The 25,000-nt window shown below is 44.0% G+C and overlaps 1 protein-coding gene across 1 annotated transcript in view; it reads right to left on the bottom strand.

Moving 5' to 3' along the window:
- Positions 1 to 25,000, bottom strand: part of atg5 (ATG5 autophagy related 5 homolog (S. cerevisiae)) — a 34,401-nt gene that overhangs the window by 4,331 nt on the left and 5,070 nt on the right. The window contains exons 6-7 of the mRNA XM_071913967.2: positions 21,835 to 21,929; positions 10,446 to 10,563 (exon numbers count right to left, since the gene is read on the bottom strand). Coding sequence (XP_071770068.1) covers positions 10,446 to 10,563; positions 21,835 to 21,929 — 213 coding nt within the window. The remainder of the gene's footprint in view (positions 1 to 10,445; positions 10,564 to 21,834; positions 21,930 to 25,000) is intronic.

Genomic DNA, 25,000 nt, shown 5'->3' with positions numbered 1-25,000 from the left:
ACAGACTCTCACTCTGTCCTTCCCGCACACACACACACACGCACACACACACACACACACACACACTTCGTCCCTATATGTGACATTTGGTTCCACGTAATATCAGAAGGACGGTTGGGGCAGAGCGTTAACGGCTGTTTGTCTGGTTAGAGAGGCGGCTCCACCCGACACCTGCTGCCGCACTGCAAGATGGACGCCAACGAGCAATTAAATCCGAGAAATCTGCTCTTCATAGGTTTTTTAAAAAAAAATCAAACTAGGCCAGTATAGGCCATGGGGGAGGGGGGAGGGGGGAGGAGGCGGTGGGTGGACTGAGTCAAAAATGAACCAAATTCTGTAGGATTTTTGGAATAACAATATAATAAACTTTATTTATACGTATTTTTACCAGCTAAATTATTTTTTTTATTACACTGGGGCAAGTGCAGACCATGGAGGTGTGGGTGGAAGGTGAGAGGTGGACTAGCTTGTGTTAGTGGATTCAAACAAACACCAAACACTGCCGTTATTTTACCAGTTGAACAGATTTCAGGGGCAAGTTCAGGCCATGGAGGGTGTGGGTAGGAAGTGAGAGAGCCTGCCTGCTGCAGCCTGGTGGGGTCGAAAACAAACAATTTCACTAGTTGAATTGATTTTTTTTTAATGCACTTGGACAAGTATAGGTAAGGCAGCAGGTAGATTAAAAAAACATTAATGATTTTACCAGCGAAATTGACTTTTTTAAAACACCAGGGGAAGTATAGGCCGTAAAGCTGTGGTTGAGAGGTGAGCAAATGCTGTAGTAATTTTACCAGCTAAATTGTTGTTGTTTTTTTTTTTTTTATTAGACTAGGACAAGTACAGGCCATGGAGGAGGTAGGCAGGCAGTAGCTGATGGATTAAAAAAAAAACATGAACCAGTAATTTAACCAGCAAAATAGATTTTTTAAAACAGCAGGGGGGTGTAGGCATGGAGGTGTGGGGAGAAACTGCCTTCTACTTCTGGATTAAACTAAACAAACCAAATACTGTTATTATTTTACAAGCTAAATAGATTTTTAATTACACTAGAGACAAGGGGGGGGGGGGGGGGGGGGGGGGGGCTTCTGCTGCTGGCTGGTAGATTACAAAAATGAACCCCCAATACTACAGCTACTACTGCTCTCACTGTTCAATTATACAAACTGTTTCCTTACAAGCATCTGTCTCTCTCTCTCTCTCTTTCTGTCTGTCTCTCTCTCCCTCTCTCTGTGTCTCTCTCTGTGTCTCTCTGTCTGTCTCCCTCTCTGTCTCTCTGTTTCTCTTTGTGTCTCTCTCTCTGTGTCTCTCTGTCTGTGTCTCTCTGTCTGTCTCCCCCTCTCTCTCTGTCTTTCCCTCTCTCTCTGTCTCTCTGTTTCTCTTTGTGTCTCTCTCTCTATGTCTGTCTCCCTCTCTCTGTGTCTCTCTGTCTGTCTCTCTCTCTGTGTGTCTCTCTCTGTGTCTCTCTGTCTGTCTCTCTCTCTCTGTGTCTCTCTGTCTGTCTCCCTCTCTCTGTGTCTCTCTGTCTGTCTCTCTCTGTCTCTCTGTCTGTCTCTCTCTCTCTCTGTCTCTCTCTCTGTGTCTCTCTGTGTCTCTCTGTCTGTCTCTCTCTCTCTCTCTCTGTCTCTCTCTCTGTATCTCTCTGTCTCTCCATTTCTCCTTCTCTCTCTCTGTCTCTCTCAAATCACAGTCCCCACTAAAAAAAATCTCAGCTGTTGATAAAGATTGTAAAATGGGCCGCTCAGAGAATCAGGCAGCAGCTCTCTGTACGGGCTGCTGATGCTCTCACATGTCAGAGGCCCCGCTGAACCCTTCTTAGCACAATACTGCTGAGACGGCAGTTCGCTTTTGAGTTGTGGCTTTTTATTTAGCTGAATGTCACTGTGGCCGTGAAGCTGTTCTGGGTGCATGATGACACCCCTGAGTTCACCTTATATACAGAATGAGACTGAAAGTGTGAGGTGTGATGCTGCTGATAACAGAGACATCAATACTGAGACCACACTTTCTCTGGTTCTCACACACACTCACACACACACACACACACACACACGCAGTCCATTTCTGGGCGGTGTGTTTCTTACCCCTCTCCAACCTTTAGCCCCGGTGTTGCCTGGCAACAGGTGGGCGGATGTGGGCGGAGCAGGAGAGCTACAGTGTGTTCTCTCACACACACACACACACACACACTCTCACTATGAGAAGTGGGGAAATTCACCATGGACCACGCCCCTAATCACACACACACACACATTACTCAAAACATAGTAGATTATCACATTAACCATCCACATCTAATCACTCACACACACACACACCTTTGCTGTCTTTGCATGCTCACACACACACACACACACATACAAGGAGGAGAGGAAGAGAAAGTGAGTGAATGAGAGAGAGAGAGAGAGAGAGAGAGAGAGAGAGAGAGAGAGAAAGAGAGAGAGAGGTCAGTGTGTGTGGTCAGGTGTAGAGCAAGGCAGAGCAGACAGGGTTGAGGGTTCGATTCCCACCTATATTCAAATACACGAACTCATGCCACTGCAAGGCACTTTGGGGAAAAAAATGTTCATCAGTTGGCAGATGTGTGAAGAGAGACAGAAGACAATAGTGAGGAATGTAAAGCAGGAATAGACGTTTCCTGAGGTGTTTTCCCAGTCTGACTAACACTCAGCTGTGTGATTCATGACGGCGTCACAGCGCTGACCATCAGACCTTCGAACCAATCCTGAAGCTAACATGTGCTATGTGGAGATTCCATTGAGACATAATGATATAAACAAAATATCCACACAGCAGCAGCTGTTTTCTCCTCTTTTCTAAAGCTCCTCCCTCGCTGTTTAAAAGCAGCGCTCTCCCTCCCACTCCTGAACATTTTCTCCTAATGGTGGAATCGTTAAACTAGTGAACTTGTTAAACCAGTAAACTTGTTAAACCAGTAAACTTGTTAAACTAGTGAACTTGTTAAACCAGTAAACTTGTTAAACCAGTAAACTTGTTAAAGTAGTGAACTTGTTAAACCAGTGAACTTGTTAAACCAGTAAACTTGTTAAACTAGTGAACTTGTTAAACCAGTGAACTTGTTAAACCAGTGAACTTGTTAAACTAGTGAACTTGTTAAACCAGTGAACTTGTTAAACCAGTAAACTTGTTAAACAGTAAACTTGTTAAACAGTAAACTTGCTACCTGCCTCTTCACTTGTCATTGTGGGACAAGTGACCTTCAGCAGGAGAAAGATCTGTCAAAGTGAGACTGGTAACTGGTGACACTTCTCTGTAGGTACGGTTAGCTTAGCCGTTAGCATTTATGCACGATGCTTTGCAATGTTTGTCCTTAGGGGCCTCCATAGTGCAGTGGCTTTGCTGTGCTTTATTTACAAATGTGTTGCGGTTTCTGTCGCCCTCTAGTGACACTTATTGCAGCTTTAACAGCAGCTGAAAATGCATTTCATGCCAACCCTGACACATCTTAATTGTCATGTGAGTGACATTTGGTTTGGAGCGGGGGGCAGACCAGCCATCTGGAGGAGCGGGAGGTTTCCTGGTGAGCCGGTCCACCTGTGAGCCGGCGGTGAGTCCGGCAACACCAATATGAAAAGGATGGGTCGCTCACAAAATCAGGCAGCACCTCTCTGTACGGGCTGTTGGGCTGCTGATGCTCTCACATGTAAGACGCCCTGCTATAGCCTTTTTAGCACAATACTGCTGAGACGGCAGTTCACTTTTGAGTTGTGGCTTTTTATTTAGCTGAATGTCACTGTGGCCGTGAAGCTGTTCTGGGTGCATGATGACACCCCTGAGTTCACCTTATATACAGAATGAGACTGAAAGTGTGAGGTGTGATGCTGCTGATAACAGAGAACAGTCGGCTACATCGGGCCAGTTTCGGTCAAATATCCATGTTTTTTTAATTTTTTTGATCCCAGTCTGCCACTGGTTTGGAGATAGTTTACAATGAAAACAAACCGGAGCACCAGTTGATCAGACCAGTCAGGGAGCCAATAGTGTGATTAAGTGTAAAAAAAAAAAAAAAGACTCCAGTGGAAAATATATTATAGATATATTCAGTATACTTCCAAACCTCTACTTTCAAATTTATTAATAACTTGTTCAGAATGGTTGGAAAACAGCAGCAACTGTTTGTCTAAATGAAATTGGACTAATTTGACCACACACACACACACACACACACACACACACACACACACACACACGCCCCTGTGGTTGAGTGGAGCTAGACTGCCGGCCAAGTCGACATGTTTTGTCAGCTGAGTGAAGCCAACCGCTAGTTAAGAAGACCACAACACACTCTGCTCCCCAAACACACACACAGCCAGGACCACTGACTGACTGACTGACTGACTGAATTACTGACTGACTGACTGGCTGACTTACTGAATTACTGACTGAATTACTGACTGGCTGACTGACTGACTGATTGACTTACTGACTGGCTGGCTGGTTGACTGACTGGCAGACTAGTTAACAGATTGACTGACTGACTGGCTGACTGACTAGTTAACAGACTGACTGGCTGGCTGACTGACTGGTTAACAGACTGACTGGCTGGCTGACTGACTGGTTAACAGACTGACTGGCTGACTGACTGACTGGTTAACAGACTGACTGACTTGCTGACTGACTGGTTAATAGACTGACTGACTTGCTGACTGACTGGTTAACAGACTGACTGATTGACTTACTGACTGGCTGGCTGGTTGACTGACTGGCAGACTAGTTAACAGATTGACTGACTGACTGGCTGACTGACTAGTTAACAGACTGACTGACTGACTGACTAGTTAACAGATTGACTGACTGGCTGACTGACTAGTTAACAGATTGACTGACTGGCTGACTGACTAGTTAACAGACTGACTTGCTGACTGACTAGTTAACAGACTGACTGACTGGCTGACTGACTAGTTAACAGACTGACTTGCTGACTGACTGGTTAACAGACTGACTGACTGGCTGACTGACTAGTTAACAGACTGACTGGCTGGCTGACTGACTGGTTAACAGACTGACTGACTGGCTGACTGACTAGTTAACAGACTGACTGACTGACTGGTTAACAGACTGACTGACTGGTTAACAGACTGACTGACTGGTTAACAGACTGACTGACTGGCTGACTGACTGGTTAACAGACTGACTGACTTGCTGACTGACTGGTTAACAGACTGACTGACTTGCTGACTGACTGGTTAACAGACTGACTGACTGGTTAACAGACTGACTGACTTGCTGACTGACTGGTTAACAGACTGACTGACTGGTTAACAGACTGACTGACTTGCTGACTGACTTCCCTCCGGCCTCCTACACACTCTTCATTGTAAAATTCCCCTGATTTTCAGGCCTCAGACTGCAGATTTATCACAGATTTATAAACTGGTAACATTACTAATACTTATCTAATATTATTGTCAACATATATTACTATATTCATATTACTAATAGTATTACTAATACTACTGGATAATAATACTACTGGCTAATATTACTGATCCTAACAATTATGAATAGTAATAGTGTCTTTTTCCAAACTCCCACTCCTTCTTCGTATGTTTCTCCACACTTTTAAAAACCTGGAGATTGTCAGAATCGTTGCCGATGCTTTTTCTCCCCGAGCCAAAAACTTCCAGAGGCTCGCAGACTCTTTCACAGCCAAACTTTCTTTCTAACTCGATCCGTACAAAAGCATCTACTGACCACGGTTCAACCGACGATACATCGAGTCATCCGGCGGGCTTTCGAGCCATTCTGAATTCCCCTGCCTGGCGCACATCTAGTACGCCCTCGCACATGAACCAGAACCCACTATCCTGTGTATCAAAACAGCCACTGAAACCTACACTTCCCCCTCAGCCTCTGAACTGAGCCGCCCCGTTTGATGAGCACAAGCTGTATCGGCTATTGATGCTGGCGGCGCTGCAGGGGGAAGCCTGCCAGCAGCGAGTGGGCTGTACTACAGATGTGACAGAGACGGGGGGCGTGGGAGGAGGGGCTGGATGTTGAGAATATCAATGCGTGGGTTACGTCAGCTGTGGAGGGAGGGGAGGGAGGGGAGGGAGGGGGGGAGGGGGGAGGGGGGGGATTCCTATGATTATTCACAGACAATAATCGATGTGGGGATTTTTCACGAACGGCCGCAGCCCCGGCAAGACTCAACCGAAACAAATTCTACAGGTCCGCTTACGAGAACCGTATGTCACATGTGGGTAAAAAATCATCATCTTCAGTCTTTAGGCCACGGTTTTCCACAGGACCCGTACCAAATTCCTGTCAAAATATTGCTCAACAACACACCTGGCTCACACCAAAAAAGTACCCACAAGGCCTCCAACAGACGTCAAAGCTGACCGCTGATCAGAGGAGCTGACGCGGAGCGGGGGAGCGGCAGCCTCACGGCAACAGAGCCGCGCTGGGACTCATCTTGGCCTTCGCTTTGGGAATCCCCCCAATTTTCTTTTTTTTTTGTTTTTTTTATTCGAGCCAGCCTCCTCTGTTTGCTGCAACTGTTTGAGTCTGAAGCTTTTCTGGGTTCCTGCAGGGTCAAAACCAAGCCTCCCCCCCAGACATAACAGAGGGGGAGACGTTTAAAAGCTTGTTATCTGATGTTTGAAAGATCACAGAGAAGCGGAGCACCCCAGATTTTCTTCTTCATATCAGATAGGATCCCCCCGTAAAACAACAAAAAAAAAAACCCTCCTCTGAACTCCTGTCCCGAACAATGCTACCAGCAACCCCCGCCCGGCCCCACGCACACGCCCCGCTCTCTCCAATCCAAACACGCCGCCATAATCCCCCGCTATCGTCCGACTCATCTACCAGCCGAGGAAGAGGTGGAAACCAAACAAACGACAAGAGACAAAAGAGCCACTTTCACCTTGATCAGACAGGCAGGCTGGCAGAAGAGAAGAGCAGAGATTTAAAGTCGCAGACATGAAAGACAATTACAGCAGACAGACAGGGGACGATGTAGAAAGACTACACCTGAGAGAGAGAGACAGAGGATCAAAGAGAGAAAAGAAGAAGAGAAAACAAGTCTTAGATGAGAGAAACTATGGAGAGAGACAGGTAGAGAGAGAGAGAGAGAGAGAGAGAGAGAGGAAGGGAGACGATCTCTCTGTATGGAAACAGTAGTTGTTTCCTTCCAACCGTCAAGCAAATTTTAAGTAAAATTTTGAAATGTTAAAATAAAACGGAAATGAGGCGCAGGTGCAACAGCTGGGTCAGAAAACCCGTCCGTGAGAAGATGGAAAGAGTCTTTAAAGAAGTGTGTAGTGTCGGGTGAGATGTTATTGCTCTTTGGTGTCAGCTGCTGCCCATACTTCATGTTGTCTGAAGCTGAAGACAGAGAACGCACTTGGCAATTTTCTAATGTACCGAACTGAAAGCCGTAAAAACCACGACGGGGACTTTTCTTTTTTCACGACGGGGTATTTCTGGGAGGTTGAGGACGGCAGATATTTTACTGACCGTCTTACATGCAAATGTCCCAAAACCACAAATGTGTAAAAACTTTTAAAGAAATTTTATCGAAAATTTCCATTCAGTTTCTCTAATTTGAAATGTCGTGGATTCAAGTGCTTGGATGGAAAACAAGCGATTGAGAAAAAGAGAGAGAGAGAGAGTAAGTTATCTGTAGGTTTCACAAAGCCAAATTTAAGACTTTTTAATGCTACCTGAAATTGAAATTAAGACCAATTTAAAACCTAAAGAGAGAAACAAAGGTGGTAAAAAAAAAAAGGCCTATTTCTAATTGAACATGGCTAATGAAAGCTGTGAAACTATAAATGGGCCGAATAAGGAAAAGGATATTAGGGAATTGATTGTTAAGGAACAAGTCTGACTGTATTTAGTAAAACAGACAGGATGCAGACTGTACTACTAACCCTGTTCTGGATTAAGAGTGGACATGCAGCACAAAGAAACCTGTCACTGCATAGTGAAAAAAACCTAAAAACCAACCTCTAATAACTGCATTTAAGTCATTTAAATACATTTTATGGCCTTAGAAGTAGATAATTTCTGCCTTTTTTAAGGACCTGCGAACGCCCTGAAAGAGACACAACGGCAGAAAGAGAGTGAGAGAGTTTATGGAGAGAGAATGAGTGAATGTGAGCTTGTAATAGACAGACAGACAGACAGACAGACAGACAGGTAGACAGACAGGTAGACAGAGTGTGTGTTAATGGTGGGTGCAGGTGAGCCTCCTGCGGGCCCTCTGTCCCAACACACCATTGTCTCCTTATCTACTTCCTCTCTCCTCCTCCGTAGACACTACCTGTTTAGACTGCCGCTCGCCCTCTCTCTCTCTCTCTCCTCCCTCCCCCCCCCCCCCCCCTTCTGTCGCCTCCTCTCATCTTTTCTTTCATTCGCACCACACCTCCTCTACAGCTGCAGCTACACTGTGTGCCACGCTGCCTGAATTAAATGCTGAATGTAGTAGTATTAAAATCAACACAGAAACAGAAAAAAGTGAGAGACTCGTTTTTTTTATATATTGGCTGAATCTGCTTTGTCAAAATCCCGTCTCCCACCTTTTTTTCCACTCATTTACAATTATTAGTTATGAGAGAGGAAAAAAAAACACAATTCTCCAGTCTGCTCTACCGGAGCAACAGATCACAGAATCACTGATTTTGGGGTTTTATGATGGAGGAAGAGACACGACACAAGACACTACCAGAGCTTGTTTCACTTGAGTCCGGACTCCTCACCAGTGTTTTGACGTCTTGGACTTTTAGTTTTAGTCTTGTGGCAATTTTGACTCAAACTTGTCTTGGTCTTAGACTCTATTGGATGTCGACTCGACTTTTTCCTGCCTATCTAAAAACTTTCAGATACCTTTTTTTGTTTTTTTTTGGTCCACCTTTGTTTATTTTTTCCTCAGCACTCCCGACAACTTAAGGGATTACACCTGTGTATCGTACTTAGCGGTCCTCAATCTTTTATGCATTGATTAATCAAAATCCATGTACTGATTAGTTGGCTGTTGAAAGGTTTAGTGCTGACAGATCTACATCTCTGTTCATTCTTAAGAAACTAAAGGTATTGTTTTTATATTTGGAAACACACTGTTTACTGTCTTGGTTTCAGTGAATAAGACTACTTGCTTGGACCCGGTCTTGACTTGAACTCGACTGCACCAGGTCTTGGAAATGACTTGGACTCCACTAAGGTGGCCTTGACTCAAATCTCTCATCGCTTGTTAAAACGCCTGCTGATATTTTCCATCGACCTGTTCAGGCCGCTGCTCTCTTCCCCTCTCTGCTGTGAAGCGTTTTGTGATTGCACATCTATTTACTTTCTCTCTCTTTCAGTTCCACTCCATCCCTCCTCCCTCTCTATCTAACCATCATTTCCTCTCCTCCTCCCCCCATCTTTCTTCTTCTTCTTAGTTGTGACGACTACCACTATATTCCCCCTCTGCCAGCCCCCGGTCGGTGTCGGTGTGTGTGTGTGTGTGTGTGTGTGTGTGTGTGTGTGTGTGTGTGTGTGTGTGTGTTATCTGGCGGAGTGGATCTGTGACACGCCTGGTGTGGCTGTGTAAACAAAACAAACCTGAGAGGAGAGGAGCTTCTTTTCTTCTCTCGCTTCCTGAAGGCAGCAGAGCCCACGTTTGATAAGGAACTAAAAACATGGCTGCTGTCTTTCTCCTATTGGCTGTTTGTAATGTCGGTGACTAGGGAACCATTTGCACAATCTGGCTGAAATGACAATTATTCGTTGTGATGTTTTGTTTTACTGCACATTTTGTTTTCTATCAACATCCTGACCAGGGCCGGGCGATACTGACAAAATCAAATATCACAATATTTCTGACCCAATACCTCGATATCGATGATGTGACGATATTTTGGGGATGACTGTTGGTGCTTTCATTAACACACGGGGAAATTTTGAGAAACGATCATTAGTAGGCTGATGTGGATATGATGGAGAAGCAGGTAGAGCCATTCAGTCTGTTCATTTCACTCTAGAACAGACAAATAAGTTTAGAAAATTGTAAAAGATAAGTGTAACGCAGCCTTTAAGACCAGGAGAAGAAAACATTTAAGTTATATCATGATATTACGATAACCAAAATCCCAGAGGATCTCTAGTCCGATATCACGATATCGATATTATATTGATATATCCCCCAGCTCTAATCTTGACTATTTTCAACTACAGCGGACATTAGAAATGAAATGCTTCAACGCTGCCGATATCTTATGATATTTAATTGTGGCGACTGAAACCATGATATGTAATATATGATTCTACATAAATCGGGTAATAGTAAGACTCTAGGAATTGAAGCTTATTTTGCCGTTCATTGTAGGTCATTCTGGATAAAAGCGTCAGCTAAAAGCCTAAAAAGTAAAAAAAAAAACATATTTTCTCCATGAGGGTTTGTCATCACAGTGTGTGTGTGTGTGTGTGTGCGGACCTACCGTCGTGCGGTATGGCAGCGGGGTACATCTCTTTCAGCAGGTCACCCAGTGTGTGTGTGTGTCCTTCGGCTGAAACGGGCCGAAACAGTTTCTGGATGAACGGCCTGTCGCTCGTCGTCTGCAACGACAAGAACGACAGCAGCAAATTAATTAACTCAGCAGAATACATCTCAGACACGTGTCACTGTATACAGTTCAGCTGCTTCAGGTTTAGTGTATACAGACAAATTACAGAACATTAAAGAAGCACTGAAAAGGTCTACACTCCTGGTCCCGAGAGGCACTTTGGATAAAAGCCACCAAATGGCAGAAAATATTAAAGCTGCACTAGGCAACTTTGCACGTTGGCGGCCCAAAATGGCAGTAATTTTAACTTTAGTACCCAGAAATCCTGTGCGGTGACGTCAGTAAACTGTTTACCAAGCTGTGCTGCTTCATACCAAAGGAAACCGAAGAGACGAGAGAGGAAAAGATCGAACGTTGGCGAGTCCAGTTTCTCTGCTGCTGGTTAGGAGACAGTCTGGATTTCGTGCTTCAGTCTGGATTTGTCACTTCCTTTTGGCGGAGAAGTGACCGTACCATCAGAATATAATTTGAGCAAACAGGGGGAATCTTTAGCGTCTCAATTAGTGGAGATGGGACGTTTGCAGCCGGCTGACAACACAAGTGTATTTTTCATAAAGATCTCACCTAGCGCAGCACAGGTGAGATCTACACAGAAGATGAGAATCTGAATACCGGAGCGCCGCCGGCGTGCGAGCCGGCGCCGCCAGCGGCCAGACGAGCCAGGAACGTGGCGCTGCGATGAGCCCGGCTGCGGAGAATGTGAAGTTTAGCAATCGCCAACATTTCGACAGATGTTACAAACGCAGCTGACATGTTTTACTGATCAGGACGGATCTGGAAGTCATTAACTGCTGCTGGAGCAGTTGGCAGAAGAGCCGGCTCCCACACAGACTGACGACTGCTCTACAGCGGCCTCAGTTGTACAGTACAGGAGAGGACATAATAGGAAAAATAAAAATAATAACAATCATAATACTCATAATAATCATAATCATAAGTGATAAAACACTAAAATAGCATATTCCTTTCTATTTTTACTTGGTTTGATTATTTTAACATTGCATTTTGCTTGTTCTTTTATATGTATGTTTTATATGTTTTTTTTTGTATTATTTTTTTTATCTGTCTGCCTTCTATTGATGTAAAGCACTTTGAGCTGCATGTTGTGTATGAAAGGTGCTATACAAATAAAGGTTATTATTATAATTTTTATTATAAAAACCTGAACAGAAACAAAAGAATATATATATAAAAGTCAGCTAGCTCTCCAACAGTCTCAGCTGATCATATAAGGGAAACGCAGTGTGTGCAATATAATTCGCACAGTGAGTAGTGAATCACATCCCTTCTCAAAAAAACCCTTTTATGTGTCTCTGCCCGTCTCATGCCTAACTCTTACTTCTCTGCTTCTCCCTTACATGGCCATCCGAGGGTCATGGGAATATAGTCAGGATGATGTGGCTCTGTGACCCTTGACCTCCTTGCCATTAGATTGCTCATAATGTTGCCGATCTAAGACTGGAACCGAAGCTTATTCTGCTGTTGCACTCGATGCAAGTCACTCTGGGCGAGAGCGTCCGCTGCAAAATGCCTCAAATGTAAACTGAAGGAGTCCTAAACAAATCTGAGCTGCACAGCAAAACATCCTAATGACTGTTCCGGCTCTGATTGGCGACGCTTCAGCCACAGCATTCCATGAGTGTGAGGAGCGGGAAGCGGGATGGGAAATCACCACCAGACAGCACAGAAAAATCTGGTAAATTTAGTCTGCGGCCGGTTAAGTTAGTCCACACCAGCAGCAGGTAATTAATCACCATGCTGGGCGTCTTACTGTATTTGAAAAAGGAAGAGTTTTGTTCAAAATTAGACTTTCACTGCTGAAAAAATAAATACATACCCACTCTGACATGGTGGCACAGAATTCAAACATATGATGGCACTCTTTAAAGGATAGTAGGCAACTTAAGTCATAAATTGGTTGATTAAATGAGAACACATTTACAGACTGAATCCTGTATTTTACACATGCTGAATGACAAATTTCAGGTAATGATTTTCCGCTGAACATTAAGAACTGCTGAGTCGGCGTCCTCTTTCAAATCCAGTTTCAAGACATATTTTTAAAATGATTGCTTTTACAAATCTAGATTTTATTATAATCTGGTGGTTTTATTAATATTATTACCTCAGTATTTTGGATCCGTTTATCATTTTACACTCCTGTTTTACCCTTTTTAACTGTCTGTTTTTTTTAACAGTCTGTTTCTGTGAAGCCCTTTGTGCTCTAAGCTTGAAAAGTGCTATATAAATAATGATATTATTATTATTATTAGTAGTAGTAGTAGTAGTAGTAGTAGTAGTAGTAGTAGTAGTAGTAGTAGTAGTAGTAGTAGTAGTAAACTCGTATACAGCATTTTGGAAATGAACTCTTCAAATCTGGTTGGCTGGTAAAACGGTGACATTGGGAGGTGAATTTGGGGATTTACCAGCCACAGTGACCAGTGGAAAACAAAAAATGACACAAAATGCTGATATTTAGAAATCGTATTTCAGAATTAACACACCGTCTCTTTCTGGTAAACAGCATGTTTGTGTTGGTGACTCATCCTGAACTTGGGGGCGGATACAAAAATGTCGTACAATGAAATTTCGATTTTATTCCCTCCACCCCCTGCTATTTTTTCCCAGCATGCAGCTCAGTTCAGCTGCAACATGGAGGAAGGATTGTTTCTGGCTACTTCACCTAAAACTCTCAGCTTTTAATTAGCCTTCATTTTAATTTGTTGTGTTCTTTTAATGCGATTCACTTTGTCTATTTATTTGCATATTCTTATCTTTCTGTTTTTACTTGATTTGATTCTTTTAATTAAATGCATTTTACTTGTGTATATATACAGCATATATATATATAAGGTTAATATATAATAATAAGGTTATTATTATTATCATTATTATTATTAAATGTGTAAGGTCAGTCTATCTGTAAGGTGCTGTGGATAAAAGTTCCCACCAAACGGCGTCCGTTTATTTAACTGACCTACTTTATGACTTATAACCTCTTGTAATTCCCCTACCTGCACCTGATTCTGGGATGCCGGTAAGTCTGTTCTTGTTGAAGTCAAGAGTCTCGCTATCACTTCGGAGTCAGGTTAAAAAGTCAGCGGTTCTGGTTGCCAGGTGACCTCTGACCCCGGGGCAGGAGAGAAGGCGGCGGGCGCTGGAGAGCGTCCAGGCGGCGACACGCAGCGCCGACACACGGGAGGCGGCTTCAGTACGCTGTTTGGTCGACTAAGCTCCTTACATAAGTGGCTCTCAATCATGTGCCGTCCCGACTCGAGAGGGTTTTAAACCAAACTCTACACCAGCTGATTTCACTAATTAGTTCTTCTCCCTCTCTGATTGAAGGTGTGCTATTCAGTGGAAAAAGTGGAACAAGTACTCAGATCCTTTACTCAAGTAAAAGTAGCAACACCATAATGGAAAAATACTTAAAGGTTAAAGTTCTGCATTCAAAAGTTTACTTAAATAAAAGTCCTCATTCTGTCAGAGTGTTAAATTATTGAAGCATTAACCTGTAAGAAGTATTTTAATGTTGTCGGTCTAACTGCTCCATATACTGTTGGGGAGTTTAAACTCTAACAATGCAACATATTTTATGAGCTTATCGTATGTTTTGCGTGTAAAACCTTATTCTGCAAAGTAACTAGTAACTCCAGCCGGCAGATAAATGTAGTGGAGGAAAAAGAACAAGATGGAGGAAAAGTAGAAAGTCTCACAAAATTGAAAAACTCAAGCGCCAGAACCTCAGAACTGCACTTAAGTACAGTACTGAATTTTCGGTACGGCTGGGAATCAAACCCCTGTCCCGAGGAGGATCAGTGCCTTGCTCGATCTGCTCTGAGCTACACAGGGAATCGAACCCCTAACCCTGGCAGTGTCAGCGCCTCGCTCTGCCCGCTGAGCTGCACAGCACCATGGGAGAAACGGTGAGAGAGAGAGAAACCCGGTCCAGGCCGACACCCAACCCCAGCCACCTCCGAGGTGTCAAGCGGAGAGTCTGACACACAATAGGGCCTAATCATGGAGCTGTGAAAAGGAAACCGGCGAGGAGGGGGATCGGGTGGCCGAGCGGTAACTACACACCGCCGAGCCGGGCGCGGGGCGGCGAGGGGAAGGTGGCCGCGGAGGCGCGAAGCCGGCGCTCGGGTTACACAGAAAGACTGAGTCACTGACAGGAAGCGCGGCGTTTCGTGCGGGATCATCCCCGAGAGCCGGAGCAGGGAGAGTGCGCTAAGTGACAGCTACTTCATTGCATTTTTAAATAGCCGGCCATGAATAATTGAACCGGCGCCATACAAAGAAGGGAGCTATTGATCCCAGGGGGGAGAAGCATGATACTGTTTGGACGAAGACACTTTCTTTTCAGCTGGCGTGACACCTTAGCTGGCAGAGCGGCACATGGCGACACGAAGGGAGGGAGGTGTCGTTAGGGTTCGGGTGAGAAGAGATGAGTCGCTCTCGCTGAGTGAAAAGAGCAGCGGAACTCAAGCCGTAGCCTAATTGACGGTGTGGATTCAATCCGCCTAATTGATGGTAAAACAATGGGCGGTGGCAGACGAACGTCAGTCAGGACGAGTTTCCACCGAGCGGAGAGGGGGGAGAGAAAGCGTTCCCACTGTTTCCACTGAACCCTGAGACCTTCCATTCGTAAATTAAAATTCCAACCTCGTTTTTAAAAGCCTTCATTTTCCCAGGACTTGAAATGCACACCTGCCCGAGGAGAAACTCCATCAAGGGACACTGAGACTGGATTCTTAAATTATTTACTGCTCAAGTATTGCATGTTTGGTTGATCTGAAGGATTTATGTTCATGTGTTATAGCTAATAGATGCTAATTATTTGATTCGTCCAGCCTCCATAAAAACCAGGATGCCTCTTTACACGATGCTTTGTTTGAACTTGGACTTTTTTCCACAATCAACAGTATGAAGACCTTTCTTTAATCAGGTTGTTGTAAAAGCCTTTAGTGAACAGGTCATGGTCAGTCATGACAACAACACAGGCTGTGTACGCTTCCTACCAATTTTCTAATTTCAAAATTACATACAGTACTTTTGCCAGAACCTTAATTTCTTGACTGGATTTGAAGATTTCAGCTGATGTTCAACATGCTGATAGCGGCTGGGCATATCACTGTATAACTACAATTTTTCACAGTAATAAATATCACAATATGCGAAATGACAGTGGATCTACAAATACATAAAATGTGTATTTGTGCGTTTACTGCGGCTGAAAAATATCCTTCTAAACTTTCTGGATTTTTTTTTGTGCAATTCCTAAATGTTTGAAGACCCGAAAACGATCAAGTCGTCCGTCGAGTGTTTGGCAGAACTGAACAGCAGTTTGTTTTCCACGCTATTCCAGACAAACTATACAATTTCATCACATTAGTTTTACATTAACTTCCAGACCAACGCGGGAACTCTGCCTGACGATGCGGACGCGTTACGCCGCCCGACATCACGGCACAAACATCTGAAGCATGTCGGCCATCTAGCTGCTCGGCGTTAGCGAAGGTGATCCGTTTCCCAGCCACAATCATGCATCAACCACAAACCATTAATGAAAAGAAGGCAGCGCATTCTTCCCCGATACGACAGGCCCGTCACCTGTTGCCTTTGGCACGATTACGCACAACTGTTTCCAGCATTCCCAGGTTGTGTAATTGTCTGTGTAGTCACCGCCTCCCCCTCATCGCAGCCAGCCTCCATTACAAGATGATATCTGGGAGGCAATAAAGCCGCATTCTTCCAAGCGGGCAGGCACCTTCCACAGCGCCGCGGCACAAAGGCCGGGTTGGTCCGACCGCCTGCTATTGCATTGTGGGGTTTGTGAGTAAGCACTTAGTCACGGAGCGGGAAGAAAGGCATACCTGTAGAGCAACAATGTAAGCGGTCTTTAAAACAAGCATAGTAATTTTCACTTTCCGCGCAGCGAGACGGTCGGCCCCCCTCTGGCTCTTTGAATCACAGAGTGGCGTCACTTCTGGAGCAGGAAGACGCTCCGGCAGCCGAACAAGACCAGCCGACGGTCGCAGCGGCGGGCGCGGCAGCACGACACACACACACACACACACACACACACAATAACACACATGATAACACACACATGATAACACACACAGACAGAGGCTCAAGTGCAAGCGCGCACGCACAGGCTTGAAAAGGCAAACACATGAAAAGGCAAGTCAAACACACAAATCCACTCACACAAGCATGCAAAGACACAGACAGGCAGACATGTGGCGCGCACGTGCACACACACACACACACACACACACACAGTGATGTAGAAGTAAATCTATGAACCCCAGTCGGTGATCATCAATCACCAATACAAACAAAAACTCAATTATATTTTCAGAAAAGCATTAACTTATGCTTTGTTGCCCTTAAAAGACTCTATCCTCATAACTTATATCAGTTTGATACTATTTACTATGATATATACTATAAAAATGTTTGTCTTAAAGATTTCTGTCAGGCTAAAAAAGCCAAAAAACTCTATTCCACAAATAAATAGGCAAGTTTACCCTCCACTACATCCTTTTATACATATATGTATATCTATATACACACAAATACAGACAACAGCACAAGTAGATACATGCACACACACACACACACACACACAGACACAAACACACACACAAATCTGTCCTCCATGCCCATGAGGTGTCCTCTCCATGAGGAGCGCAGGCCAGACGGAAGTGAGCTCTCTGTTATTTGGACTGAGTGTTGTCATTAATTCTGTCTGCATCAAACACAGCACATGTTATTTACACTAAAGACCACAATCTGGCTGTGCGGGGGGGGGTGCGGGGGGGTGTGGGTGGGGGGTGGGGGGTGGGGGACTCTGATTAAGGCAGCCTGCTGCACAGTCATCCATGGCGACTTCTGAATCCCAAACAGCCTCGTCCTTCTCCAAGCGTTCCTACGCTTTTTCCGTCTCAAAATGCGATACTCTTCACCCGGACCTGCAGTTCTCGCCCTGGGTTTTTCTGTCGGTCGTGTTTGGTCTTGTCACAACGTCAGCAAACAAAACACCGGATTTTCTTCTTAGTAACATCATTAAGCTCTGCGGGGTTCCTACACATTTTCCATTTCAAAACTCTTTCCAGACCGTCAGGTTCTTGGCTGGATTTGAAGGGTTTGGTTGGTTTTCAACATGGTGTCTGATAGCGGCGGGGCGATATGACTGACAGAGACTCTCCCTATGAATAACCAGAGATTATTCTTCTGACAACAAATGTCAGAAAAGCTAAAAGCGCTCTGCACCGAGCCGTGCTGAGTCATATGTGTATGACAACAGCAGTATTTTCATTTCCAAACATTGTGTAATTCCCAAACTTTTTTTGCCCTTTGACATTTAGTTTTTTCTTCTTGTTTTCTTCTTGTTCACACTTTTATTCATTGCTCACATTTGTACTTATCCTTATAACTCTTACAAAGATACAAAAAAATATATTATTAATAGTCTTTTCAAGATCTGGAAACGGTCAAATTCCATCTCCACATTTTTCCAGACTTTCTTTGGTCGTACAACGCTATTATTGGACAAAAGCCACATAATCTCTAAAACACAGGGTTTTCAGGAATGACTGCTCGCTTTCTCACTGACACCAATGTGTTTTGAAATTACACAACGGGGTTTTAACAGGCTTTGATGCCCCGATGGTCATGAAACTAACTCAACTCATAAATGACCATGAAACTTTCAATTCAGCTAAGAAAAAAAGAAAAAACACCCCAAATTGGAGTTATGTGGGGTTTTTTTATCCGACAAACAGCAATACGGCCGAAGTTTTACAGCTGCAGCAAGTGCATGTGTGTGTGGGCGAGTCATGTTGGTGAGACTGCGTGTTTTAAACTGCTCCTTTAAAGTCCGTCCGCAGGCACGTTTTATTACCAGCAAAAACACAAAAATGTTTTTGTTGAAGTGTAAAAACGGGTTATTTATTCACTGAAGATTTAAGAGTAAAAACAAAGCATTTATGAGCTTTTATATTTCCATGCAAACAGCGAGTGTTGACAGTGATTGACAGCTGTTCCCCCGCCCTCGCCGTTACTCAAATGTAACAGCGGCCATATGTTAAGGCCGGCGCGCCTCGTTAAAAAACGTGACATGCTGACAATACATCATCAGGGTGGGAAATTACCAGATATGGTAAATGGAAAATTCAGTCTGTGGTCGGTGCGTTCGTCTGCTTTAGAGCCACTCTGGCAGGTAACCGTCTTCACACGGAAAACCTTTTCTATTTAAAACTCTAGCCGGCTGGCACGGTGAATTTCGGCAAACCAGAAGCCACAGTTTCCTGCCCTGCATCACAGAACTGTACGAAACTTTTCCCCCCAAACAATCTCAAGCATAATATAAAAAAATATATATATATCACTCTCTCCAAAGATTATAATCCTCTCCCTCATTTGAAGCCAACAGTGGGTCTGACAATAATAAGCTGCTCCATTCTCTTACATAATTTCGCCCGACGTGTCCCGACAAGCCCGGAGGTTACAGTTCCTCCGGAGAGCCGGCGAGGGGCCGTTCTGTTCTGCTGCGGCTGGAGATCGAGGCTAAACGCACCTCCAGACTGCCACCACACCAACACATTTTACAGCTAAACTCCACACTTTTTCCACATGTGAATTTCATGACTGGATGTGAAGCGACCCGCCTGCGTTCGGCAGGATTTATACTGATAGCAGCTCCGAAACATGACTGTCAACTAGGCTTTATCAGCTGAAGATTATTCCTCACAATACCAACTTTTACAGCATCTCAAATGACAGCTGGCATACAGCTTTATAAAAAACAGTATTTCCTAATATTTCCCAGGCCTTTTGTGCAATTCCGAAATTGTTCCAAACCCTGGAAATTATCAAATTCATTTTCCACACTTCTCCAGCGTCTCCTGACCTGCGCGGCGCCCCTGTACACTTGACTCAAAGCCCGCTGTTTTTCCCCCGCTGTCTGGCTCGCAGCGTGTTAATGTTTTCCAGGCGAGGATCAGCCGCTTATTCATCCCTTGTTTTTTTGTTTTTTTTCTCCCGGCGAAGGGAATTTCACCTGAGTCAGGATAAGGCTGTAGAGACATGGCGGAAACACCCTACCCCGGGCCGCTCCCCGGCCTACGCCTCGTGCTCCGGGACTGAACCCTAAGCTCGCCCACCATGTCACTTTGATTCAGTGGCATCGCAAACAAACCGGGGAGAGTCATGGGTGTCGAATACGCAGGGGCAGATGAATAAGCTCCAAAACCATCGGGACAAAGCACCGTTCGTCACGGCATTGTTTTTCTGCTCTGCCTGTATTTGACAAGGATGTTTCACTGAGATTCGTCTCTTTTTCAAGGGACACCAGACCAAGGAAGCAGCATGGGGAAAAAAACCCAACAAGCAACATTGGCACATAAGCACTGAAAAGGCAGACAGTGGTTTTTCGGATCCGGACCAGGACCTTTGTCACGTCACCCCCCCCCCCCCCGCTTCTTTCTCCCAGTGTTTCCTGTCTCTCTCCACTTTCAACTGTCTAATAGATTAGATTACATTACATTAGCCTTCATTGTCTCCCTTAGGAGAAATTTGTCTCGGGCATTCGAGAGAACACAGGTGACGTAGCAGCACACAGCCTCTCCATACACACACAATATATCCGTATACATGTACAATCAAACTACAGTTAACATTCAGTAACACACACAGATCCATATACACCAGAACATACACACCAAGAATATTGCCTGATGCCCTACGTCAAGATATTGCATGTTCCCCCCAATAAAAGCCATAATGTTAAATATTGCACAGATGCCCTAATAAAGGCAGAAAATGCCCCAAAAATAATCTCAAAACAACAACAAAAATGGATCCAGGACAAGATGTTGCAGTATTATGTCGTGCATAATGGAAATGTGGGTTGGTTGTCAGACTGAAGATAAAACAAGACACTGTTACAGTAGAGCTGGGCGATGATTCAATATTATTGTTTATCGTCTTTCAGTGGAATCATATGGTGATGATATGGTGATTTTTTTACAAGCTAACAAGCTAATTTTATTTAAAAACCGAGGCATGAAACATTTTAAGGAATATTATTTGAAGATTTCAGTTTTGTTTGACATCACACTACCATTCGCTTCAATGGAATGAACATTAATATGATTATTTAACGTGATTTTTCCATACATGAGCCATATCGTGATATATAGTGATATGGAAAAAAAAATCCTTATGATTATTGTGATACTGATTTCAACAACATCACCCAGCCCCATGTTATAGTCTAATTAAGTGGTAGATATAGTCAACAGAGGGTCACAGAAATATTACTTAATTGGTATAATATGCAAGTTTGGCTAGGCAAGAGCCAGTTTCTTTTCCTAATATTCAGAGGATCAAACACACTAATGAGGTAGTTATAGATATCGCCCGCACCTGTGCTTCTTAAGCTACAGTCAGGGCTCAGAACGGGTCCCGGGCCTCTGTCTGGTCCTCGTATGACACACAACAGGAGTGTGAGCATGTCTGGATGTGTGTGGGTGCCAGGCTGAGGCTAAATTTACCCAGCGCGGCTCAGCGTGGGACGGGACAGGAATCAGAACCAGGAAACCACCTTTTCTGTCCACCGGCTGGTAAATCCCCAAATCCACTGGCCACTTTCACTGTTCCACCAGCCAACTAGATGTTCAGATTAGAATGAGACTCCAGATGACTCAGACTAAATGACCCAATATTTGGCTGGTGGTGTGCATCGGGCCTGCAGAGAGGGAGTTTTACACAGTCCTCTAGCTCCATCTAGTGGGCAGACTGGGCAGCCTGCAGCTCCGCTCCCAAGTCCAGAGAGGGTCAAAATTAAAGGGTCAAACTGAAACGAGTTATTTTCCAAAATACTATACACCCATTGTGGAAAAAAAACCCACTTAATTTTTATTGTTCAGCATCTCTAAGCTCTAGAGGATCCAGTGTGTAAAGTGTTTTTTGGTCAGCTAAGGGCTCAAGTTACTGATTATCCTTTAAAGTACCATCATTTGAATTCACTCTCACCAAATATTATCTCCCAGCACATAATGTGGACAATAACAACACAAATGTTCCCAAAAGGGGTCCCACGGACAAAATCTTGCATCTATTTGTGGGTCGGTGACATGAAAACGCTCGAGAAGCAGGCCTACATCACAGTATCATAACCGCAGACTGCTGCTGCTGACTGTCCTCTGTGTGTGTGTGTGTGTGTGTGTGTGTGTGTGTGTGTGTGTCTGACCTGGTATATCCTGAAGGGGATGTATCTGAAGCCTCCATCCTCGGTGGAATATTCCATCAGCTTTCTGTTCATGGCCCAGAATTGGTCAAACTTATCTGGAGAAACAAACACACACACACACACACACACACACACACACACACACACACACACAGGTCAGCAACACACTTTAAATGTCCAAGGCAGCAATTACACTTGCCGCTTCAATAAAACTTGTATCATCCTCTCACCAGGACGCATCAGGTGAACGCACAAAAAATCTCTCTCTTTGCGACAGGAGGCAACAGGGGTTATGGGAAATGTAGTCTTCATTTTGAGAAACAACTAGCCTGGTTCCAGACTCCTGGATCTCTTCCCACCCACTTTTCAGATTCTGTCGAGCGATTCAGAGAGTCTGGTGTTTCCCTCGTCAACGGCTTGTTCTCGCTCGGAGAAACCATCGAGCCAATCAGCGCCTTTGTGGGCGGGACTGAAGTTTAAACCGTTCGTTGCGACGGTTTCTCACTGGTGTTTCAGCAGAGTAGATTTCTTGAATTTGAAATCTGAAATTAACACCAGAGTGGCCGGACACGTCAGCCACTAGTGATCGGTTAGGGGAAACCACACCAAACGCTCCTTTAAAAAAGCGCTCAGAATAATACAGTAATACTAATCTGATACTTTACTGATCCCTGAACAGCGGCCCTGCAGCTTCTCAACACGGTGCTTCAACCTGCGTCCTCTGGCCGAAGGATGGCGTTTCATCATCAACCGTTCTGAAACCCGGCCCGGTGTGTGTTTGTTTCAAAGCCCCCCGCCCCGCCCCTCCCCTCCCCTCCCTCTCACTTTCACATCAAGACTTTCAGAGTCTGTTTTCTCTCTCGTGGATGAAAGTTTTAGCTGTCTCTTTCGCCCTCTCCCTCTCTCTGTTTCTGGTCGCTTTTGGATGTGAAAGTCTTCATAACGAAGGCTCGGTTCTGGTTTGGAGGGGAAGGGGGGGGGGGGGTGTTGTCTCTCAGTTTCACATGATCTGTAACACTTCCATTAGGCTATTTGATGGGTCTGGTATGCTTCTATGTACTTTGTTTATTGTGATTATGTTTTGTGTTGTAGGACTGTCCTAGCCTGGTTCCAGACTCCTGAATCTCCTGAACTCTCTTCAGATTTGGTGTTGCTCTGTTCAAAGACGATTTCTCGATCGGAAAAAACGAACCGGCCAATCAGCGCCTTTGTGGGCGGGATTAAAGTTTGAACCGTTCGTGCAACGGTTTTTCATTGAAGTTTCGGCAGAATAATATTTGTTGAAATCTTTGCAAAGGCGATATTCTTGTCAAAAACAGCCAACATTATTGGTGAAGTTAGTAAATCCGCTCAGCATCAGCGTGACTTGAGGTAACGTCAGAGCGGCCGGATACGTCACTAGTGATTGGTTCAGATACGTCAATCACTAGTGATTGTTTTGGGGAAAATTACCCCCCCACACACAGAAAACGGCTAACATGGAGTGGGAACAAAAAGGCCATTCAGTCTGAACATCAGGCTAGGACTGTCCAACTAAAACCTGAACTATTCAAACATTTCACAGCCTCTTCTACTTCCCTGTGTCTGTGCATCTCAAATGAAGGTTTTGCTTTCTTTCTTTGATGAAGGCTTTTCTCTCTCTCTGTTTCAGGTCTCTTTTAGATGTGAGATCCTTCATCACCAGGCCACGGTTTTAGTTTCGGGGGAAAGTGAAAAAGAGACAAACAGCTGATGTTGTGGGTTTGAAGCCCTGGGGTGTTTCGAAAACCCTATAAAAACACTGCCAGTGCCAGATGTGCATTACGCAATTCTGACCAGGTTAGGCGCCAACACAGTCCTCTGGTTGGATCGATAATCCCCCGCCTTCCTTTTCTCACAAACATTATGAAACAGTTAAAATTTGACCACAAAATGAACGTTGGTGATTAGTTCACATAATCTTGACGTGTATTGTGTGCGCTAAATGATAATCACTGCCTGCTCATTTTGCAAAAGCAACCTCCGCATTTTTCTTTATTTTTACCATTTTCTACATTTTAGAATAATAGTAAAGACATCAAAACTATGAAATAACGCAATTATTAACACAGAATTATGCAGTGACCAGAAAAGTGTTAAACAAATCAAAACTATCTTATATTTTAGGTTCTTTAAAGTAGCCGCCCTTTGCCTTGATGGAAAGGCAAAAGACTTTGGAAAGAAATTCATACATAGGATCAACTTCACTATTTATATTTGTCTAAGAAACTAATTTCAAGCATTTAAGCAGAAGCCTTTAGATCAAAATGGCTCAAACACTGCTGAACAGATTTTGATGAAACTGAGGGGAATGATGCATCTCACCAGTACGTTCCAGCAAAATGAAAACTAGTTTCTAAATTACACCGATTGGTCTAAAAGGAGGTGGAGGGTGAGGAGGCTACAGGTTTATTTGTTGATCCATGCAGCACATGTGACATCACAGACACCGCTGATCATACTGTGACGAAACTTGGGGAAATGATTCATCTCACCACTTTGATAAGCTCAAGTTTGGGGACACCTAGCTTTTGAAACTGTTTAATAAATAAGCATGTTTTATTTGTCGGTTTGCAATATTGGATATTGAATATTATATTGTATGTATTGTATATAACTAAAGTTTGCCTTGCATTGCAATAACTTAACCCCATTAAAGACTAACTAGGTTTAGTTTGAGAAAAAAAAAAAAAAAAAAAAAAATATTTGCAAATATGCAAATATTTGTGATGATAACACTAAAACAATTAAACTATATGTTCATCAAAATAAAATCTTCTGAGCAGCTGAACTGCGGCTCACACTTTCTTCATGCCGACAGTCAGAGACGCTCTGCCATGAGAAACCTTCTTCACACCAGAGAGACACTTTGATCAACATGAAGCTGAGTGTTGAAGAAATAGATCCAAAGTATCAGGAAATAGATAATCTATGTTAACAAGAGCATTGCAGGCATTATTTTCCTTACTTCCTCACTGAAAAATAACAGAGAAAATCAAATACTACTTTTAAATTTTAGAAAATGCAAGGTGTCCCTAAACCTTTGCCGGGCGGTGTTTTTGTTACCGATTGGCCCAGAGAGCGGCTGCATCACGGGGCGACGACATGTTTACTGCTGCCTTGTGTCATCAGCTCGCCCCGCGCCACT

The sequence above is a fragment of the Centroberyx gerrardi genome, chromosome 12 (genome assembly GCF_048128805.1).
Source record: "Centroberyx gerrardi isolate f3 chromosome 12, fCenGer3.hap1.cur.20231027, whole genome shotgun sequence".
NCBI lineage: Eukaryota > Metazoa > Chordata > Actinopteri > Beryciformes > Berycidae > Centroberyx > Centroberyx gerrardi.
Note: the sequence above shows the minus strand (reverse complement) of the source record. Positions and strands in the feature narration are given on the sequence as shown.